Source organism: Carettochelys insculpta, chromosome 3 (genome assembly GCF_033958435.1).
Source record: "Carettochelys insculpta isolate YL-2023 chromosome 3, ASM3395843v1, whole genome shotgun sequence".
Taxonomy (NCBI): Eukaryota; Metazoa; Chordata; order Testudines; family Carettochelyidae; genus Carettochelys; species Carettochelys insculpta.
The window spans coordinates 202569570-202590405 of record NC_134139.1 but is presented as its reverse complement, the minus strand read 5'-3'; the positions used below and the strand labels follow the sequence as shown (position 1 = coordinate 202590405).

At 48.4% G+C, this 20836-nt stretch overlaps 1 protein-coding gene across 1 annotated transcript in view; it reads right to left on the bottom strand.

Annotated features, from left to right (window-relative positions):
- EPHX2 (epoxide hydrolase 2) overlaps positions 1-17657 on the bottom strand; it is a 106575-nt gene extending 88918 nt beyond the window's left edge. The window contains exons 1-3 of the mRNA XM_074989031.1: positions 17578-17657; positions 1038-1122; positions 334-493 (exon numbers count right to left, since the gene is read on the bottom strand). Coding sequence (XP_074845132.1) covers positions 334-493; positions 1038-1064 — 187 coding nt within the window. The 5' untranslated portion in view covers positions 1065-1122; positions 17578-17657. The remainder of the gene's footprint in view (positions 1-333; positions 494-1037; positions 1123-17577) is intronic.
- Between the last annotated feature and the right edge of the window lie 3179 nt (positions 17658-20836).

Genomic DNA, 20836 nt, shown 5'->3' with positions numbered 1-20836 from the left:
AAAAAAAAAAGAGTGGGGAGGGATGGTGCTTTGCCCTGCCACAAGGGACTGGACTCAAAGAGGTCCCTTCCAGCTCTATGAGATGTGTATCTCTGTATTATTAAAATTACGGGGCAAGGACATCAGAGATCCAGATGGGAACAATGTTGTTTTTTTCAACATACCAACATTAAAGACAATCCTTCAGCATATCTATTAATGTATTTTTTCTGTCCACACAGACAAAGAGAAACCTGGTTATAACAAGGATGGGGTAGGGTCATATCTGAACATGGTTCTTAGAGAAGCTTAGTTGGATGGGAGAAACACTAACAAAAAGTAGCCAGCACTTACCATTGTTTCGGAGAGTTATGGCTGCTTGCAGAACAGCACTATTGAGCTGTCCGCCTTCCATAACATCCTTAAAGATATGTGCGACAGAGAACTCCTTTGGGAGAGACACCCCCGAGGAGGCAGCAAACCTCTCGCAATCCTTTTCCAGCTCAGAAACCATCTTAAAAACAGAGTTCCCATCACCCAAAAGAGATCAAGTTACATCAACACAAAAGAAGGAAAAGTCCCTCAAAACCCTGACTCCCATCAATGTACACATTCAGCATTGACTACTTCCCAATGAAGTTTAAGGTGTGCCAATCAATTAGTATTAAAGACTCCTCTCTCCCAGACAACAGGAATGAAAGGCCTTAGCCAGAAGATAATGAAACCAAGTGCACTGTGTTTTAGAGCTAATGAAATACAGCTGGTCACAAGCCAAGTAATTAATTTACCATTAACGGAGGCTATTTCTCATGGTGAAAGTGCCAAATTATAGAAGACTTAAGACCATCCTGAGGCCAGACCAGCTAAGTGGGAACCTAGCTATCTGCCAAAACACAAACCTAGCCCTTTCATGACCCAACAGCAACAGCGTCACCTAACGAGCCAAGAAACCTTCTCTTAGCCAGCTCCGCAGGGCCTCTTCACAGCTTGTGTCCAGCCCATGTCATGCCCTGCCCATGTTCTCATGAGTGTGGGGCTCAGCAGAGATGATTTCTTACCTGAGATAAAGTGATTTCTCCTCTCATCCCTCTGGCACAGGGACCACCGGGACCTGCTTCACGTATGACATTTTGAAAGAAGTTCCTGAAAATAAATGAATGCATGACAGTTAGGAGCCAACAAGCAGAAACTGGCTCCAGGATGTGGCTGCCAAGTTGCAGCTTCCCACAAGAGAAGGCACAACCTTCGTCAATGCACTGGAACGCCTTCAGCAATTCAGTTCTACTCTGAAGAGGGATGGACAGGAGATTTTCCAATTGCCCCTGGATCTTTGAGTTATCTATCAGAGAAAATGTTTATTACTATTTTCCCATTGACCCTGCCAAGTGCTGAGAGAGGACAGCCTGGCTTTAGTCCCTTTACACATCATCTAGCCCTTGGTCCTGAAAGCCAAAGACTAAAAGTTAGTAGCACAGGAGGGAAAGTCATTTAAGGAAAAGGAGTCATCTTAGGCCAGGTCTACACTACACCTTAGGGCCCACTGTATGCAAGCAATTCCAGCTACAGCAATTGCCTAGTTGAATTGGCTTATCTGCTATTTACTTACCTGGCCAGCCTCCCAGTGGTAAGGTTGACGGGAGAAACCCACCTGTTGACTTCCCTTCCTCCTTGGAATATTGAGTCCAGGGGTCAACTGTTGACCCTTCACAGTTGGATTTCATGCATCCCCACTAGGTGTGTGAAATCGAACCCTGGGAGATGGATCCTGACCGGGTTGATCTTCCAGGCAGTGAAGATGTATCCTTACCTGAGAGCATATGCCCTCTAAGGCGGCGTCTAAACTAGCCCTGAAGATCAACCCATCAGGGTCAATTTTCTGGGCTCAGTTTTGCACGTCTCGTAGGCACACACAAAATCACTCTCTCGGGGTCACAGTAGGCCCCTGTACACAGTGAGAGACAAGGAAGGGAGGTCGTCAGGAGAGTATCTTCCTTCAACCTTCCCAAGTAGGGAAGCCAAGAGAGCTCAGCACAGACACATCAATTCTAGCTACACAATTGCCATAGCTAGAATTGCATCTCTGCAGTTGACTTATTTTGCCTAATGTAGAGGTAACCTAAGGCTAAAGACACACTACCGCAGAAGATTGACCTGCTCAGGGTCGCTCTTCCATGGTTTTGTTTCATGCATGCACAAAACAGTGCTTGATGGTGTCAAAGTCAGCCCTGCAATTCCTTGCGAGTGGTGAGGATTAAGGAAGGTCAATGGGAGAAATGCTCCTCTTGACTTTCTTCTGTGTAGAAAGCTATTGTAGTGGACGCCGATAAGTCAATTTTAGCTACGCAATTGGTGTGGCTAATTGCTTATCATTGGTCGACTTTTAGGTCTAGAATTGACCTAGGCTAAGTCAAAAATAGTGTAGAAGAAAAATGACCTATTAAACTACTGGGCCTAATTAACTACTGGTGCAATTCCAGGCAAGTCAATGAATAAGCTTGGCCCATCCACTAGTCACAGTAACACTGCTCACAATACTCACCTATGGTCTGTGTAGTCCAGAACTGCAACTCAAGTCCTGAAGCATCTGTCACTTCTTCAGAGAATACTGGTTGTCTAGTAGACTTTACATCAAGAAAGCTTTTTGTCATATTCCTCCCAGCTGTTTTTTTTTTTCCTTTGCTTTGTTTTATCCAGTCACTGATTTGTACAGGGAGGTAGCAAGTGGCCCAGTGGACAAAACACTGGACTGGGACTTCTGAGCAACCTTGGCAAATTCAAGTCACTGCCTCAGTTTCCCAATCTGCTTCATTGGGAGGATAGTGACCTCCTCAATGAATTGCTTTGAAGGAGATATTTTTTCATGACTGGGACTTCATTATTAGAGCACTGTATGGATACATAATTTGTATTTGCATCCAATTCTCAAACATGGTCCCAGGGTATAGAGCAGTCATCCACCAATCTGCAGGGCTCTACTCACCATGACTCTCTTAGCCAGGTAATTCTACTGCCCCCTTATCCTAGTATCTGAGCACTACACCGAGCACTAATAGTCATATTATAAAAAAATGGGTCACTGAAAGAAAGTAAGTGACTTGGCCCAGTTCTCCCAAGCATTCTGTGACAGAACAGGAATAAATTCCAGGTCTCCTACAGCTCAGGCTGGTACTCTGGTACCCACAAATTTATGTGTGGGTCACTGTTCCATGTAGTAGCACCTAGCCCAATTCAGAGGAAAGAATGAATGAGTCTCCTCTACAGCCTAAACTGAGAGACAGCAGGCTTTTTGCTCAAACTGTAGAGGTGCCTGCATGATGCTCCAGAGGTCCCAGGTTCGAATCTGCCTGTGGGCAGTTATACTCTAACATCTCCAGGGCTGGGCAAACATTTTCACCCAATGGCCACAACAGAGAATGTAAATTGTATGGAAGGCCATGAAACATTCACAATATTTGGGTTAAATAAAGCAAAAAAGCAGTCGCATAGCACTTTCAAGACTAACAAAAACTAAGTTGAAGTGCTACGTGACAGCTGTTTTGCTTTGTTGTGATACAGAGTATTTGGGTTAGCTTGTAGAGTCTGACATGGGGGCTCTGGGTGGGGCAGCAGGCTTGGGGTGGGGCTGAAGATGAGTTGTTTAGGGTGCCACGGCGTGTTCTGGGCTGGCACTGAGGGAAGGGCAGGAGGGGGACCAGCCTGGGGAAGAGGACTGTGGAGTGAAGCGAGGATCAGGGGGTCCAGACCCCAAACTGCACTTACCTCTTCAAACAGCTCCCAGAAGCAGCCATATGTCCGACTCCAGCTGATTCCTGCATGGAGGTGTGCCCCCCCCCACCCACAGTGACCAGCCCTCTAGATCCTATTATGTGCAGTTCTCAACCAATGGGGGCTGTGGGGCTGGTGTTTGGGGTAGGGGTCGGGCACAGAGCCCTCTGTCTGCTCCTATACATAGGAGACAAGGGGATCACATGGATGTTTCCAGAAGTTGCACAGAGCAGGGCAAGCCCCAGACCCCACTTCCCAGAGGAGCCTGAGGGCTGGATTAAAATAGCTGATGGGGTGCAGTTTGCCCCCTTTTCTCCAGGCTATCCTTCCTCTTCCAGCTCCAGGCACCTCTCCCAACAGTACCTTGGGCTCCACCACCGCATGTTTGTCATGGGTGTACCCCAGTAGCAGGAGCTCAGAGGGGACATCCATCCACCTCAGTGAACAACCCAGCCACCACGACAAAGGACCAAGAGGGAGCTTTAAAAAAAAAATGCTCTCAATGAAGGCTCGAGCCTATAAGATGCTGGATGCCCTCCACTCCCATTGGCTGCCCACCAGCATCAAAACAGATTGCTGGTGGTTTGGCAGAGCAGATGTGTGGCTAGACGGCTCTGCTCCCCAACCTTGATAGTTGTGTCACCCCAAATTAATCCTTTCCCCCACTGATTACACCATGGAAACCCCTCAAGAAAGTGTCACAATTTCATCCACTTTAACCGTGGCTAAATGCAAAATTACAAAAGTTTCCTCCCCACCACCCCCATTTTCCCTCATTAGTTTGATCCTTCTGGCCCTTCCAGCCATTCTGGGGGACTTTGTTCTATCAAAGGTCTCAACAGCAATGCCTTAGATACCTGGCTGCCATCCTGTAAGGAGCCAGCAGGTAACTGTAAAGAATGTGCCAGCAGGAGCTCAATACTGCTGAAGGAGTTGGGGAATGTGTCCTGCAGAGATTATTTGTGTGAATGTTCCCCATTCCCTTACCACCCACAAGGTGACCCTCAGCCAGAATGATTTAACCAAACTCTATTGGATATGCTGGGGATATTGCACCCTGAGCAGAAGGTATCTTGGAGTCAACATGCTGCATTTTTGGTGTATGCCTACGATGCCTCCAAAAACGACACTACCAGAGCCACCCCGTATTTGCTGATGTTTGAACGAGAGCCCAGATTATCCATAGACCTAAGCTTTGGGGTGTCACAGGATGGGGAAAGCTATGAGACACATCTGCAGTATGTTTTCCGACTAAGGGGAAAAGCTGCAGGATGCCTACCGTTTGGCTACGGCAGCTGCCCGCAAGAACACAGATCATAAACACCGGTGTGATGCAAGAGTGTGCCTGCAGGAGCTCCAGCCTTCAGATCGAGTTCTGCTGCAAAATCTAGGTGCTGCTGGCAAACACAAGATTACTGATAGATAGAAGGCAACACCCTGCCTGGTGGTGGAAAGAATTATGGACCTGCTTGTCTACAGGATTAAACCTGAGAGTGGATCAGGGCCCATGAAGACAGTACATAGCAATCTCCTCCTGCCCATGGTAGAATTAGTTGGTGCCTCTTCTGAGGGGGACTATGACACGGGTCCATGGCAAGAAGTGCAAGGCCACATCCACTACCTAACACAGGCAGTGGGCACTATGGGGCTAATCTACCCTTCGCCAGCATCTTTGAGAGTGAATCTGAAGAGGATGAGGCTCTCATGGAGCACCTTAGAATGGGAACCTGATCCCACCAGATCCTATCAAGTGAGCATGGGGAAAGTTCAACATCTTCAGCGCTAAATCCCAGGGCTGAGGTGTTTAGACCTGTGGCTGGAAACGCTCCTCCCACAACAAGACGAGATTCAGGTGAAGAATTTGTCCCATTTACAGGCAGTCTGGAGGAGAGCCAAGCACGTGTAGATATACCTCAATTAGTGGACAGAGACGATATGCAAATTGAAAGTGTCACTGATGCCCAGGACACCTTTAGATACCTGAAAACCGCTATCATGTCTCCCCTCCAAACTAAACAAGACCAGTTCTTTCAACCTGTCTTCATAAGTCACATTCTCTAGACCTTTAATCATTTTTGTCGCTCTTTTCTGGATCCTCTAATTTCTCCATATCTTTCTTGAACTGCAGTGCCCAGAACTGGACTCAATACTCCAGCTGAGGCCTAACCAGTGCAGAGTAGAGCAGAAGAATGACTTCTTGTGTCTTGTTCACAACACACCTGTTAATACATCCCAGAATCGTACTTACTTTTTTTGCAACAGCATCACACTGTTGACTCATATTTAGCTTGTGGTCTGCTATGACCCCTAGATCCCTTTCTGCTGTAGTCATTCGTAGACAGTCTCTCCCCATTCTGTATGTGTGAAACTGATTGTTCCTTCCCAAGTGGAGCACTTTGCATTTGTCCTTATTAAGCTTCATGCTGTTTACCTCAGACCATTTCTCCAATTTATCCAGCTCATTTTGAATTGTGACCCTATCCTCCAAAGCAGTTGCAACCCCTCCCAGCTTGGTATCATCTGCAAACTTAATAAGCCAACTTTCTATGCCAATATCTAAATCATTGATGAAGATATTGAACAGAACCGGTCCTAACACAGACTCCTGTGGAACCCACTTGTTATACTTTTCCAGCAGGATTGAAAACCATTAAGAACTACTCTCTGGGTATGGTTATGCAGCCAGTTATGCACCCATCTTATAGCAGCCTCATCTAAATTGTATTTGCCTAGTTTTTTTATAAGAATATCATGTGAGACTGTATCAAATGCTTTATTAAAGTCTAGGCATACCACATCCACCACTTCTCCCCTATCCACAAGGCTCATTATCCTATTGAAGAAAGCTATCGGATTAGTTTGACATGATTTGTTCTTTACAAATTCATGCTGGATGTTCCCTATCACCTTACCACCTTCCAAGTGCTTACAGATGATTTCTTTAATTACAGGCTCCATAACCTTTCCTGGCACTAAAGTTAAGCTGAATGGCCTGTAGTTTCCTGGTTTCCTATTCCCCTTTTTATAGATGGGCACTATATTTACCCTTTTCCAGTCTTCTGGAATCTCTCCTGTCTCCCATAGTTTTCCAAAGATGATAGATAAAAGCTCAGATACCTCCTCTATCAGCTCCTTGAGTATTCTAGGATGCATTTCATCAGGCCCTGGTGACTTGCAGACATCTAATTTTCCTAAGTGATTTTTAACTTGTTCTTTTTTTATTTCAGCTTCTAACCCTACCCCTTTCCCACTAGCATTCACTATGTCGGGCATTCCTTCATCAGACTTCTCAGTGAAGACCGAAAAAAAAGTCATTAAGCATCTCTGCCATTTCCAAGTTCCCTGTTACTGTTTCTCCCTCCTCACTGAACAATGGCCCAACCATCCCTGGTCTTCCTCTTGTTTCTAATACATTTATAAAAAGCCTTCTTGTTTCCCTTTATGCCTGCAGCTAGTTTGAGCTCATTTTGTGCCTTAGCCCTTCTAATCTTGCTCCTGCATCCTTGCATTGTAACAAAGAGGAAGCCTTGCTAGTCTATACACTATCAAAACGAAAAACAGTCAAGCAGCACTTTAAAGACTAGCAAAATTCTTGTGTTGTTTGCCTAGGTTGTGGCAGAAGTTGTAAACAGGCCTGAGACTCCTGGGGCCAGGCACAAAGTGAAGTAAGTAGCAGATGTTACCAGTCACTTAACTTGTTTTGTCTCACTCCAGGGACATCAAAGTACTCACCTTAACCCCTTGGGCGGCTGAGGGAAAAGCATAGGCTCTGCTGTGACAATTCCACCCAACTGGAACAAGAATTTTCAGGGCATGGGATACAGCAGATCAGCGTTTGCTTCCAGCATCCTTCCCCCAGATTAGCCAGAAGAGAGACCTTCACAGGCGAACATTTGCAGGTCAGCAACAAGGAGTGTGGGGTGCAAAAGTCACCCAGGTTTTCCGTGAGGCACGGTGAAGGGACTATACAGAATCCCAGCTCAGCTGCAGAGCCAGCAGGAGGCAAGTAACTCTCGGGCCAGATGGGGATGTAGAGGACTGAACTGAACATCCAGAATAAGGCTGAGTGGCAAATGTAATTGCCAGTGCAACTCCTCTGAAGCGAATGGACACACACCTGCCCCTAAGAGTGTGTGGGACAGTCTCAATCTTCACCACAGAGAATGGAAATGAACAACTGGATACAAGCAAGAGGCCAGAACCGGGCAGTGAGATTTACACCCCAACAGGCAGTACAGGAAGGCCCTTTCGAGCAGCCAAGGTCCTGACTTTGATAACATGGGGGATTTCGGCAATTAGAAAATGAAGTACCTCTGCAGCAGATGCAATGGCCAAAGAGCAGATCAACGGCCAGCAGCAAAATATCTGCCTTTTCCCAGGAACAATGCTAATGATCCCTAAGGCATCTGCCAGAAGACTGATTCCTGCAGAAGCACTAGATGAGTGTACAATTAACATCAACACCTGGCTTCACTTGTTAAACCAGGTGTTGTTTCTCTAAAACCCTGCAAGAAGACGCCTAACACACAGCTCAGCCCATGCTGGTTTACCTGGACCAGATTCAAGGCACTCCTGGCCTCCTGGCAGGCAGGGCTTCAGACAGGAGAGCAACATGTCTTTTCCTGAAGGGATGAGCCTGTGGAATAACCCTGGGACAATTCTTAGCAGGCAACAATGAGCGAGCAACGAGCCTAGGTCATGTGCTTCACATCGAACTGATCTGGAAGTATGGGCAGATCCTGCTTGTTCAATACAGTCAGTCCTCGATATATGTTGTTCTCATACAAGTTCTTTCGCACTTACACCATTGAAACTTTGAGGAACACAGTGTAAAAATTCCTCACACTTAAGTCGTCATGATGTTTGGGAAATTAGCATGCTCCTCTCGGGATCCTCTGCGAACCTCCTCTGTCTCTTACGGCACAGGGATAAAAATGACAAGTATCAGAGGGGTAGCTGAGTTAATCTTCAAAAACAACAAGAAGTCCTGTGGCACCTTGTAGACTAACAGATATTTTGAAGCATAATCTTTCACAGGCAAAGACCCGCTTTGTGAGATGCACAGGACTTCTTGTTATGGGAAAAAATGGTTTTGTAAAATGTACTTTGGGTTAGGCTCATTACTTTAAATGTTGCTTAAAATGCTTTAAATGTCGGGTACAGTGAGTGAGTGGAGCATTAGGGTTTAAATGGTCACACAGGCAAAATTTACACTCTTACAATTCCTTATCCCCCGCAAGCTACATTATTTATGGGGGGAAATCCCTCGTTATGTGTTTTTTTCGCTTTAGGTCACAACTTTACACTCCTTATGCCTGACGTACGTGGAGGACCTCTGTACTGGTATCCACCCAAGCTCCTTGACTCACACTGTGTAACCCTATTCAAGCTCAATGAGGAGCTTAACTGCTAAGGGGGCCTGGGCACCTCAGCTGGTGGTGGCCTCTTCACCAACACCCTAATAAACCTCAGAACTTGGGGCTATCCCCTATGATCAGCTGCTCACGCACAACCTTCAGACTCGGCAGGAGCTAAGCAACAGTTTAGTCATTAAGGACCAACGCTGGGCTTCTATAATCTCCATGCAGCCCTTCTCCAGCCCAGCCAGGCCCATTTCCACCTTCGACAATAAGTTCTCCACTAACAAGGGTCACTCCCAGCAGAAATTAGCTCAAACCCACAGACTCCGCCATAGTCGCCGCGTGGGAAAAATCAGGTTTGGACCCATTGCAACCAACTCCTCCCCACCATAATGACTTAATTGAGCTTATTAGCGAGAGAACTGGACATACAGCCATAGCCATGGAGAATCACGTGTGGTGCCTCGTTTCAGGGGACTGAGCTACCAGTTACACTTCTAGAGTTGTTCGTGTGGCACTGTTACCTTTCAGGACTGCATCCTACGCCTCTGCTAATGCAACCACAAATTGCACTCGGCTTCCCCTCCACCTGCCCCACAGTGAGGTTGGGAGTCACCCACCGCGCCTACCACCTTCTCAGCAGCGCTGCTGAGCGAGTTCTCCTCCACTGCATATTTGTACACTTGGGTTTTCATCCCTAAGGGCAGCACCTGACATCCTATCCTGATCTGATTTCATTTTGTCGTCTAGTCCAATTCTCCAATTTAACAAGATCCCCCTGAATTTCATCTCAGGCCTCCCAAGTGTGGGCAACCCCCTACCTTTGTGTTCTCTGCAGATTTGATCAGGATTTTCTCTGTCCCTACATCCAACCCATTAATAACAACGTTAAACAGCACTAGATCCAGAGCAGCTCCTGAGGGAATCCCACCAGAGACCTCCCTCCAATCCGGCATGATTCTGTTAATAGCTCCTCTCTGTTATGGGATTGTTTAACCTGTTTAGCGGCAGTCCTGCCGATGCCACATTACTCCAGGCTCGTTACAAGAATGTCGTGTCTCCCCAATACAGCACGATGGGAATCCGGGGCATGGGCTCTCATCCCAGAATCCTGGGGTTCACAATGCTGGAGCCCCTGGAATCTGGGCCGGAAGGACGTGGGACCGTTTCCAGCACAGCATTCCATGACATGACTTGTAGTTCATTTTTGGGGGAGGGGGCTCCAAGATTTTGATAAGGGGTCCTGGGACACATTTTTCCCTATGGAGGAGGTGTGGGGTCTGGGATGGAGGTTGGGTGCAGAAGGAAACTCAAGGGAGGGGACTGACGTACAGGATAGATCATGAGGTCTGAGAGGCAGTTGGTTTGAAGGAGGGGTTTGTGACCTGGGGCAGGGTCCGGGAAGGGGGACAGGGGTTTCAGGCCTGGGGGAGGGATGTAGGAGCGGGTACGGGGTCTCGGATGCAGTCAGGATGTGGTGCCAGAGGCAGGCTCGGGCCAGGAGGCCCTTACCTTAGCAGCTCCAGGCAGCAGCATGCCCAGGAAAGCTTCCCTGGCTGCCAGCAACCCCAGCCTGGGCTGTTCCATGTGACTTTTGGGAAGGCAGGGGAAGGAGGGAGAGCTTTGCATGCTGCCCCCGCACCCAGTAAAATCTCTCAATTCCTATGAAATTGGCCAATGGGAGCTGAAAAATTGCACTTCACTGCCCTTGTCTCAAAGTCATAGAAGCGGAGAGATTTTGCTGAGGGCGGGGCAGCACACAAAGCTTTCCCCCCCAATCCCACCCCACCCCACCGCCAAAAGGATGGGCTGAGGGCCAGACTACGAGGCTTGGCAGCCTGGATTCTGCCCTAGGGATGCGTCTTATCTGTCTTTGTATGAGGTACCGGGTATTTTCATAAACTCATTTCAGAAGGTTAACACAGGTGCACCCTTACATGTCATTACAGCATAGATACAGCCCTTGGAGACAACGCAACAAAACACTGATCCCGAGTAAGACAAACAGAGGATGACAAGCTGATGGGTGAAAGGTGGTGTTTTGTACTTGCTTGTTCAAACAAAGTGTAGGGTTGGTAACGAACCACATCAGGAGGGCGACACAGGACTTGTTTGTATAGGGTTGCCAATCCTCCAGGATTATCCTCAAATCTCCAGGGATCCAAGATTAATCTTTAAAGATTATAGCATAAGGCAAAACCACCAGGAATGCACCCAAATAAAACTGGCAACCTCAAAACAGAAATCTTAGGTGGAACATCTTTGTCCAGCCAAGGGGGCAGAAGACTTTCCCACTACAGAGTGGGCATGGCTGCGAGGATACATGTAGTAGAGCACCTGTGACCACAGAGCCACTGTGCTTCCTCGACAACAGGTTAGGCCAAGTGCCTGTGGTGATGAACTGATTCTGCAGGTTGTCTTGGTAGAACCATCAAGGTCTGCTGAAACGGCTATCTGCTAATACAGCACAGAGAGAACGCACGACCGTCCCACTGGAGACCAAGGCCTAGTGTGGTGAAAGGGTGGATACCACCCTTTTCCGGACATTCCACTCATTGAGTTAACCAAATTGCCTGTGAGGGTTAGAAAACAGTGGATCCTGGGGTGTCTCCAGGAAGTGCTGGCAAGGAGCCAGGAGAGCCAATGACAACAGAACGTGGGTTTATGAACTGATAAAGCAGGACTTTCCGGGTACAGCCTCTGCTCTGTTCACACCAAGCTGGGCAACATGGACTGAGCCAGGAACAAGCCATGGCATTTCCAGCAGCATCCATGCCTAGGAAAGGACTAAACCCTGGAAAAGATGTGAGAATTTTGGGCCCCCCATTACAGGAAGGATGTGGACACACTGGAGAGAGTCCAGCGGAGGGCGAGAAAACTGATTAGAGCTGAAACACATGAATTATGAGGAGAGGCCAAGGGAACTAGGCTGACTTGGGGTCCATCTACACCTATGGGAAGATTCACACTCTGGCAGTAGATCTGGGGCTCAATTTAACCCACCTAGTGGGGCCGTGCTAAATCAAACTGCCATGGCACCACTGTCGACCCTGGTACTCCTGGCAGTTACGAGGAGTAAGGGAAGTCGATGAGAGAGTTTCTCCCATCAACCTCCTGCTCTGTGGACAGCGGCAAAAACGGATTTTAAATAAATGGACCCCAGCTACAATTTGCGTATCTAACATCCATTTTACCTCCTCGCTTAGTCCTGGCCTGAGTCTATGGAAGACTGAGGCGGGATTTGATAGCAACCTTCAACTTCCTGAAGGGCGGCTCCAAGGAGAATGGGGAGAGGCTGTTCTCAGTGGTGACAGAACAAGGAGAAATGGTCTCAAGTTGCAGTGGGGGAGGCCTGCACTCTATGGCAACAACCCCCACTGCCAGTGAGCTCTGCCATAGGGCAACTGCCTTGTTTCCCTGGTGCCCCACACCTAGGGGAGGCAGCTCCTGCTGCCAAGGACTCCTGCTCTGTGCTGGCTGCTCCATTACTTGGTCCCCACCTGGGAGGCTACAAAGCCCCTGTTACCAGCTCACACCCCCCCAGCCAGAAGATTGCAGAGCCCCTATCCACTGCTGCCCATCAATGGGAGGCTGCAGAGCCCCCCTCCTTCGTGCCTCCCTGTAGGGCAGCAGCCCTGCCTGCTGAGGCACCCTACATGGGACAGCAGCCCCCCATCCCATATTTGCCATAGGACAATCTGGTCACCCCATGTTTGCCGGACTCCTCTGTGCTGAGCGCATGTACTTTGTCTCTGTACACTAACTTTATAATTGAAGCCGAGGGAAGAAATTCTATGTTTCAATCTTGCCTTTTTCAGTTGCACTCTAACACCCAGCAACCGTACAATGCTTTCCGAAGATCATCTTGTTTTGTTAGTAACATTGACCTTTTAAAACAAAAAAGCAGTCTGGCAGCACTTTAAAGACTAACAAAATAATTTATTAGGTGATGAGCTTTCACGGGACAGACCGACTTCTTCAGACCATAGCCAGACCAGAACAGACTCAATATTTAAGGCACAGAGAACCAAAAATAGTAATCAAGGTTGACAAATCAGAAAAATATTATCAAGGTGAGCAAATCAGAGAGCAGAGGGGCAGAAGGAGAGGGCAGGGGAGTCAAGAATTAGATAAAGCCAAGTATACATAAGAGCCCCCATAATGACCTAGAAAATTCCCATCGCTGTTCAATCCACATGTTAATGTGTCAAATTTGACCATAAAAGAGTTCAGCAGCCTCTCTTTCCAAACTGTTGTGTAAAACAAAAAAGTATGTAAAAGAGTCCATATAACGACTGAGCTAATCGGCATCCCAGTTCAAACCACGTGTTAATGTGCTGAATTTGAATATAAAAGAGTTTGGCAATCTCTCTTTGCAGGTCATTCTTAAAGTTCCTTTTCAGTAAAGCACAGACTTTCAGGTCATTAACAGACTGGCCCACTCTATTAAAACCCTGGCTGACCGGCTTGTGAGTTAAGAGCTTTTTGATGTCTTCTTTGTGTGCATTCATTCTTTGTTGAAGTGTGTTTGTTTGTCCTAAATACAAAGAATGTGGGCGTTATTGGCACATGATGTTAGTGGAGGAACATGAGAATGTGCCTGTGATTCTGTGAAAAACCTGGTTAGGTCCAGTGATGGTATCTCCAGAATAGATTCTCATAAGATTATGAGGAATCTCACCAGCAACCACAGGCTATACAACAATAATTCCAATCCTGGAACTTTTCCTTGTAACAAGCCCCGCTGTCAGCTTTGTCCACATACTTTGTATATAGGACAAACGGCAAACACGCTTCGACAAAGAATGAATGGACACAAAATAGACATCAGAAAGCTCTTAACTCACAAGCCTGTCAGCTAGTTTTTTAATGGAGTGGGCCAGTCTGTTAATGACCTGAAAGTCTGTGTTTTACCGAAAAGGAACTTTAAAAATCACCTGCAAAGAGAAATCGCCAAACTCTCTTTTTTTCCAATTCGACACATTAACACATGGGTTGAACCGGGAGGCCAATTACCTGGGTCATTATAGGGATTCTTTTACATACTTTGGTTTATGTGACTCTTGACTTCCCCCCACTCCTACCGCACCTCTGCGCTTCTGCTTTGCCCACCTCGATTACAATTTTTCTGATTTGTCAATCTTGATTACTATTTTTGGTTCTCTGTGCCTTAAATATTGAGTCTGTTCTGGTCGGGCTATGGTCTGAAGAACGGGGTCTATCCCACAAAAGCTCACCACCTAATAAATTGTTTTGTTAGTCTTTAAATTGCTACTGGACTGCTTTTTTGTTTTGATAGTATATTGACTAACACGGCTATCTCTCTGTTATTTATCTTTTTAACACTCTGACCAGATGCCTACATCCTAGAAGGAAGGATGTTGTGCACGCACCGGTCTAAAACTGCAAGGACATCTATTGGGAAAATTAATTGGTTTTCAAGATCTCTCCAGAGGGTAGGTTAATGAGCTTGAGGTACCCCACAGGAAGAAATTCACAAATGCCTTTTTCTGGGTTCTCAGAGGGGATTTTGCATTTGGGTGGTGATGAGGTACCACCCAGGGTCAGGGAATCTGCAGCCTTGGGAAGTTTTTAAGCAGAAGCCCTGGTGGCAGGGTGTTTTGAAGTCTCTTGCAGGTCCTCATCTTCTGCAGAGTGGGGAATAGCCTTGACCCCCTAGGGATACTGATCTGTAACCTATAGCAAGTACAACAAGAAGTCTTGTGGCACCTTATAGACTAAGATATTTTAGCACATAAGCTTTCGTGGGCAAAGACCCACTTCGTCAGAGCAAGTAACAATTCTCAAGTATCTGTGCTGTGAGGTGAGCCTACTCTGAAATTAAAGGAGGACTGAAGTCTTAGATATTTAGTTTCCACATTGGCCTCCACACAGAAACCCTCACCCCAGAAAAGATCCAATATAACACCAGAGAACCCCTGACATGGTAAAGAGACAGCATTCCTCCACGCAGGAGGCAAACCACTCTGAGATGTAGCTGTGTTAGTCTAGTTTCACAAAACAAAAAAAGCAGAACAGCAGTCCTGTAGCACTTGAAAGACTAACATTATACTTTATTAGGTGATGAGCTTTCGTGGGAAAGACCCGCCTCTTCAGCTCTGAATTTTCAACTGGTGAAGGAGTGAGTCTGCCGCACAAATGCTCATCACTTAATATCAAAACAAAAATGCAGTCCACTAGCACAAAGACTAACAAAATAAGTTATTAGGTGATGCGCCTTTGTGGGACAAACCCACTTCTTCAGACCAGAGTCAAACCAGAACAGACTCAATATTTAAGGCATAGAGAATCAAAAATAGTAGTCCTGGTTGACAAATCAGAAAAAGTATTATCAAAGTGAAAAAATCAGAGAGCAGAAGGGGTGGGGGAGCCAAGAATTCAATACAGCAAGGTACGTAAAAGAGCCCCTATAATGAGCTAGAAAATTGCCATCCCGGTAGTAGGCATCCTTCAGTCTGCATAGACTATGGATCGCACCCTTTAAAGTTTCAATTGAGGACTTCATTTACAGCATCTATTGTGACTATAAAGACCCACACGAGAGTGACAGTCCTTGCTGCATCTCTTGCAGATGTAGTGGGTGTCTGGCAGTGATGGTATCTCCAGAGTAGATATGTGGAGAAAGTTAGCAATGGGCCTTGTTGGAAGGAAAGTTCCAGGATTGGTATTCCTGTGGTATAGTCTATGGTTGTTGGTGAGAATCCTCGTGAGGTTGGGAGGTTGTCTGTAGGACAGTACAGGCCTGTCACCTAGGGCCTTCTGGAGTGTGGCATCCTGATTAAGGATAGGTTGTAGGTCTTTAATAATGCGTTGCAGTGGTTTGAGTTGGGGGCTCTAGGAAACGACCAGTGGTGTTCTGTTCTTGGCTTTTTTGGGCATATCTTGGAGTAGCTGGTCTCTGGGTATTCGTCTGGCCCTGTTGATTTGTTTTTTTTATTTCTCCTGGTGGGTGATTCCGGTTTATGAATATTTAGTAGAGATCTTAGTTTTCGGTTGGTATAGCTATGATCTGAAGAAGTGAGTCTGTCCCACGAAAGCTCATCACCTAATAAATTATTTTGTTAGTCTTTGTGCTAGTGGACTGCATTTTTGTTTGGTAGTATATAGACTAGCACGGCTTTCTCTCTGTTACTGTTCATCACTTAATAAATTATACTGATACTCTTTCAAGGGCTACAGGACTGACCTTGTTTTGTACATCACTCTGACTCCCTAACAAAAGTCCTTTGGGTCAGGTTACAGGGAAACCCTGTGCCTCCCACCCCAAGCACCTTGCCCTCCTCTATCCAAGAGGTTACAGAAATCTGGGGCTGCAAAGCAGGGTAGCTAAAACTCAATTTTTTTTAAACCACAAAGGGATTTTTGTAATTTAAATCAGATTTCTGATTTCTTTCAATCAATGCAATACCAAATTTCTCATTTAAAACTAACAGACGCTCTCCAATCTGTCCACTTCTCCCAAACGGTGGTGCCCAGAGGGGAACACTCCAGCAGAGGCCTCCCCGGTGGCTCAGTTAAGCTGGACCATCACCACCTGTGTTGTACCTACAGTCACCGTGTTAATACATCCCCAGAAGGGTCTGAGTTGTACTGGCAATGGCATCATGTTACTGACGCTCACCGAAGATGTGACTCATTACTATCTCGGGCCCTTTTCAGCAGTCTGACCTGGCTCGCCTGTTGCCCTGCATTTTGTAGTCCCACAGTCGACTGATCTTTCCTAAGTGCGACTTTTGTCTCTACTGAATGGCACCGTGTTTTCTTCAGAGCAGCTTTCCAGTTCATTATGGTCATTCTGAGCCCCACCCCAAGGTATATGGGGGCCCTGACCCTCCCCACACACACCCTGAAACAAGCCACTGCAACACACATGGGGGGACCTCAACCTGCCCCCCATGCCCTGCAACGCCCCCCACCTCATCCCAGGATACATGGGGGGACCTCAACCTGCCCTGAAATCCCCTCACCCTACCCCAGTACATGGGGGGACCTCAACCTTCCCGACACATGCTCTGCAACCCCCACAGTCCATGGGTTGCACTGCACCTCCCCTCACACTCGCCCTGCAACCCCAACACCCCAGTGGGTCCGAGGGGAGCTCTGCACCTCCCCAAATGCACCCTGCAACCCCAACACCCCTGGGGGTCCGGGGGGCTCTGCACCTCCCCACATGCACCCTGCAACCCCAACACCCCTGGGGGCCCGGGGTGGGGGCTCTGCACTTCGCCCTCACGTGCCCAACTACTCCTACAGCCCATTGTACAACACTGCCCTGACTGCTCCCCAAGCCCCCCCACACTCCGCCCTGGTCGAGCTGCGGAGGCGGACCGCGGGCTGGGGCGCCGAGAAAACAGTGCGGGCGGTTCCGAGACACACAACATTCCCCGTTCATTTCTAGGGATCACACTTCCCGCTGGCCGGGGAAACACGGTCGGCCGGGGCCAGCGCCTACCTGGGTAGGGCCAGCGAGGCTTCATAGCGGCCGCACCAGCTCAACAGGCTGGGGGAGAAGACCACCCCGCCCGCGTCAAACAGCACCAGCCGCCGCGCCATAGCCGCTGTGGGAAGCCGCAGCCCTCACAGACCCCCCCATATGTAGACAGCCCCGCAGGCCACGCCCCTCACCCGGCCTCGCCACGCCCCTCGGGGGCTCCATGCCGGCCCCGAGAGCCGGGCTCCTCTGGGTCCTAGAGCGAGCAATGATACCTGCGCTCTCGGGAACTGCGATCCTGCCCCGTGGGTGGGGGCAGTGACACAGCAGGAGACGCACTGGCAGGCTCCGCTGGGCACCTGCCTGGGGCAAAGGGGAGGAGGAGTGATGGGCCCCTGGGATTTACACATCTCATGGGGCTGGAAGGGACCTCAGGAGGTCATCAGGTCCAGTCCCCTGTCCTCATGGCAGGACCAAGCACCCTCTCCCTCCCCCACCCCACTTTTTTTTAATTAATCTATTTGCCCCAGATCCCTAAACGGCCCCTCAGGGACTGAACTCAGGACCCTGGGTTTAGCAGGCCAGTGCTCAAACCACTGACTTGCTGGGCTGGGAGGCCTGTGGTGGCAGAGGCTGGGGAAGTGAGGGGCAGACCCACTGGATCCGACCAAAGGGGTGGACACCCAGGAATAGGGGGTGGGCCACAGGAGTGACCCTCCTTGACCTCAGCAGGCCACAGCAGCCGATTCACGGCGCTCCCCGGGGTGGGTGGGGAGCCAGGAGGGAGTGCAAATCTGGCACTTCCCAGCTCCCCCAAAAGTGCTGGGAGGGAGGGGGGAGAGCAGGGAATTGCGGGGCTCTGGCATCCAGGTGAGCCAGAGGTGTGTATAGGAGGAGCAGCCGGGGATCCACAGCCCCAGTGGGCCACATGCCAGCCCTGGCCCACAAGTTGCCCACCTCTGCTTTAGAGAGACTGAGTCTTGCCACGTGAATTATAACCCTGTGGGACTGGAAGGTGCTAGAGAGCTCCCCTAGTCCTGTCATCTGCACTGAGGCAGGGCCAAATACAGGGAACTCTCTCTTATCCGCCATTCCACCCTCCGCAGCTCTAAGAGAACCTGCCTTTTAACCATTCGTCAGTGTTAGTTGTGTTTTCCGTAAGTGCAGCATAGTGAAAGTGAATACAACTAAATACAACAAATACAGTCTAAGTTCACAGTGTGCAGTACTACTGTTGTTGGTAAGTAAAGCACTCTGCTCGCATTTTTGTTTGTTTCTTAATAGCCAATCTTGTTTTTCTTCAGTAATGCATTGCGAGGTACGTATCCAGTAACCTCCTGGTCCCAGAGCTGCTGATATGAAAGGGTTCACTGTAAACCTAGACCCCTCCCCCTGACAGCTGCTGGTCCAGCTCGTGCTTTACTACCTAATAGGCCATGTCTACACTACAAAAATAACTTTGAAGTTGATTGTCTACACACACCCCACTTCGAAGTTAAACTTTGAAATAGGGCACAACTCCATCCCGGCAGACGGACACTTGGATATTCACCCCACAGGCTCACAACACAGGTCCCATAATGCTGCACTCACCATCGCTCATCTCAGATGGTTCCCAGGCAAACTCGATTTGCAGCTTAGTCGTTTTGTGCAGCCTGTTGCGAAGGCTGAAGGCAGTTGCCCCAGCTCAAAGCCTTCCTTCCAGTCAACCACTCAAGGACCACTGTAGCTCCTTGCGGTCATTTCCCAGGCAAACTCCCTGTCTGCTTCTCCTCTGTTTGCAGAAATTTTGGTTCTAGCCAGCTCTGCTCTAAGCTTCTCACAGGAAGGATTTTGTCTTGCAAGTCTGCCAAGAGCTTCTGTGCAATTTGCTTCCGTAACTCCTGATTACTGTGAGTTGTGTGTCCCTGGCCTGTGGAGAACATGACTCTGTCATAGCTGTAATTATAGACTCTGTCTCTTTAGCTGGAGCTGTGGAGAAGTGTATTCGCCTCTAGCAGTCCCTGGTTAAATTCTGACCAAGCTGAGGGCTCTGTTCCTTCCTTCCTTCTCTGCCGCACTAAATGCATGCTGGTAACTGTGCTTGCCAGCCTCCAGGCTTGCTCCGTTCTGAAGGTTCTTCAGGGTCATCCGGACTGTGTTCTGCATTGATCATTACTAGCCTTTTGCTAGCGGGTGAGACCTCATCCTCACTCTGCTCTGAGCAGAGCAGAAGAGCAGAAGAAAGCACTGTCCTGTCATGGGGCTGCACAGCTGTGTGCTGGAAGGAAGCAAATGCAGATGAGAACCATGGCAAATCATCTTCTGCAGTACCCAGGTCCTGTATGAAGGGAGGTCTCTCATGAGGTGCTTGTCCGGGGTCCCTATAGCAGCTGAAATTGGTGTTTGTTCCACGGTGTCCTGGTGGCCAGCACTGTCAGCCACAGACCATTACTGTCAGCCTCTGAAGGTCATGGTATCACCCAGGCAGAAGTGTGTGAATAGAGGGTGAGGAGAAGAGACAGAGCGGCCATGTGAGGAACTCCTCAGTTTAGCCCTTTGACCTTTGTATCTCCTTTCATCAAAGGCTGGGGAAATCTATTGCCATGTCTCAGGTGCAGCCTCTTCTTATTTCAGGAGATGGACGAGGAGGGATGGGGAGAAAGGAAATGGAGCTGAGCTTCCCAGTTTGGTATCTTTGGTCTCTTTGCTTCATCTCCTTTCAACAAGCCCCTCATTCTTCCAGAAAGGGACCTAGTCAAGGCCCGAAGTGCTAACCAGCTTCCTTCAGCAGTAATCACATCTTGAACAAGTCGTTATGACAGCTTGAGCTTGTACACCTGTCACGGTGAAGGTGAGCAATTCCTTGGGCTGAAATCTGTGTGTGGTTCACGTCCCTGAGAATTTCACTTTGTTTTGGGCTTGAAGGAACCCAGAGGCTCCCAGCAAAACTCAGCGGGAATGAAAGTGGAGTGGAAGCAGTTGTTTCTCGTCTGGTTTCATTTTGAAATGTCACAGACTGCCTGCAGCCAGAGCAGCTTCCTCCAGAGGCAGAGCTGGGCATCGGCCACGAAATTCAGATCCCGATTTTGATTGTCCATTTCTAGTGATGGGGAAACTCAGGCCTTGGGGAGTTAGGCACCCAACTGCCACCGGATTCCAAAGGGAATGTGGCACCTAACTCCCCTGGGTTCCCTTGGAAATCTCAGCCACACAGGTTGAATGCTTTGTCCATGGTCAGGCAGTGAGCAAGTGGCAAACTAGCCAAGAGAAAGCCGTTTTCCCAGCCCTTCCCACTCCC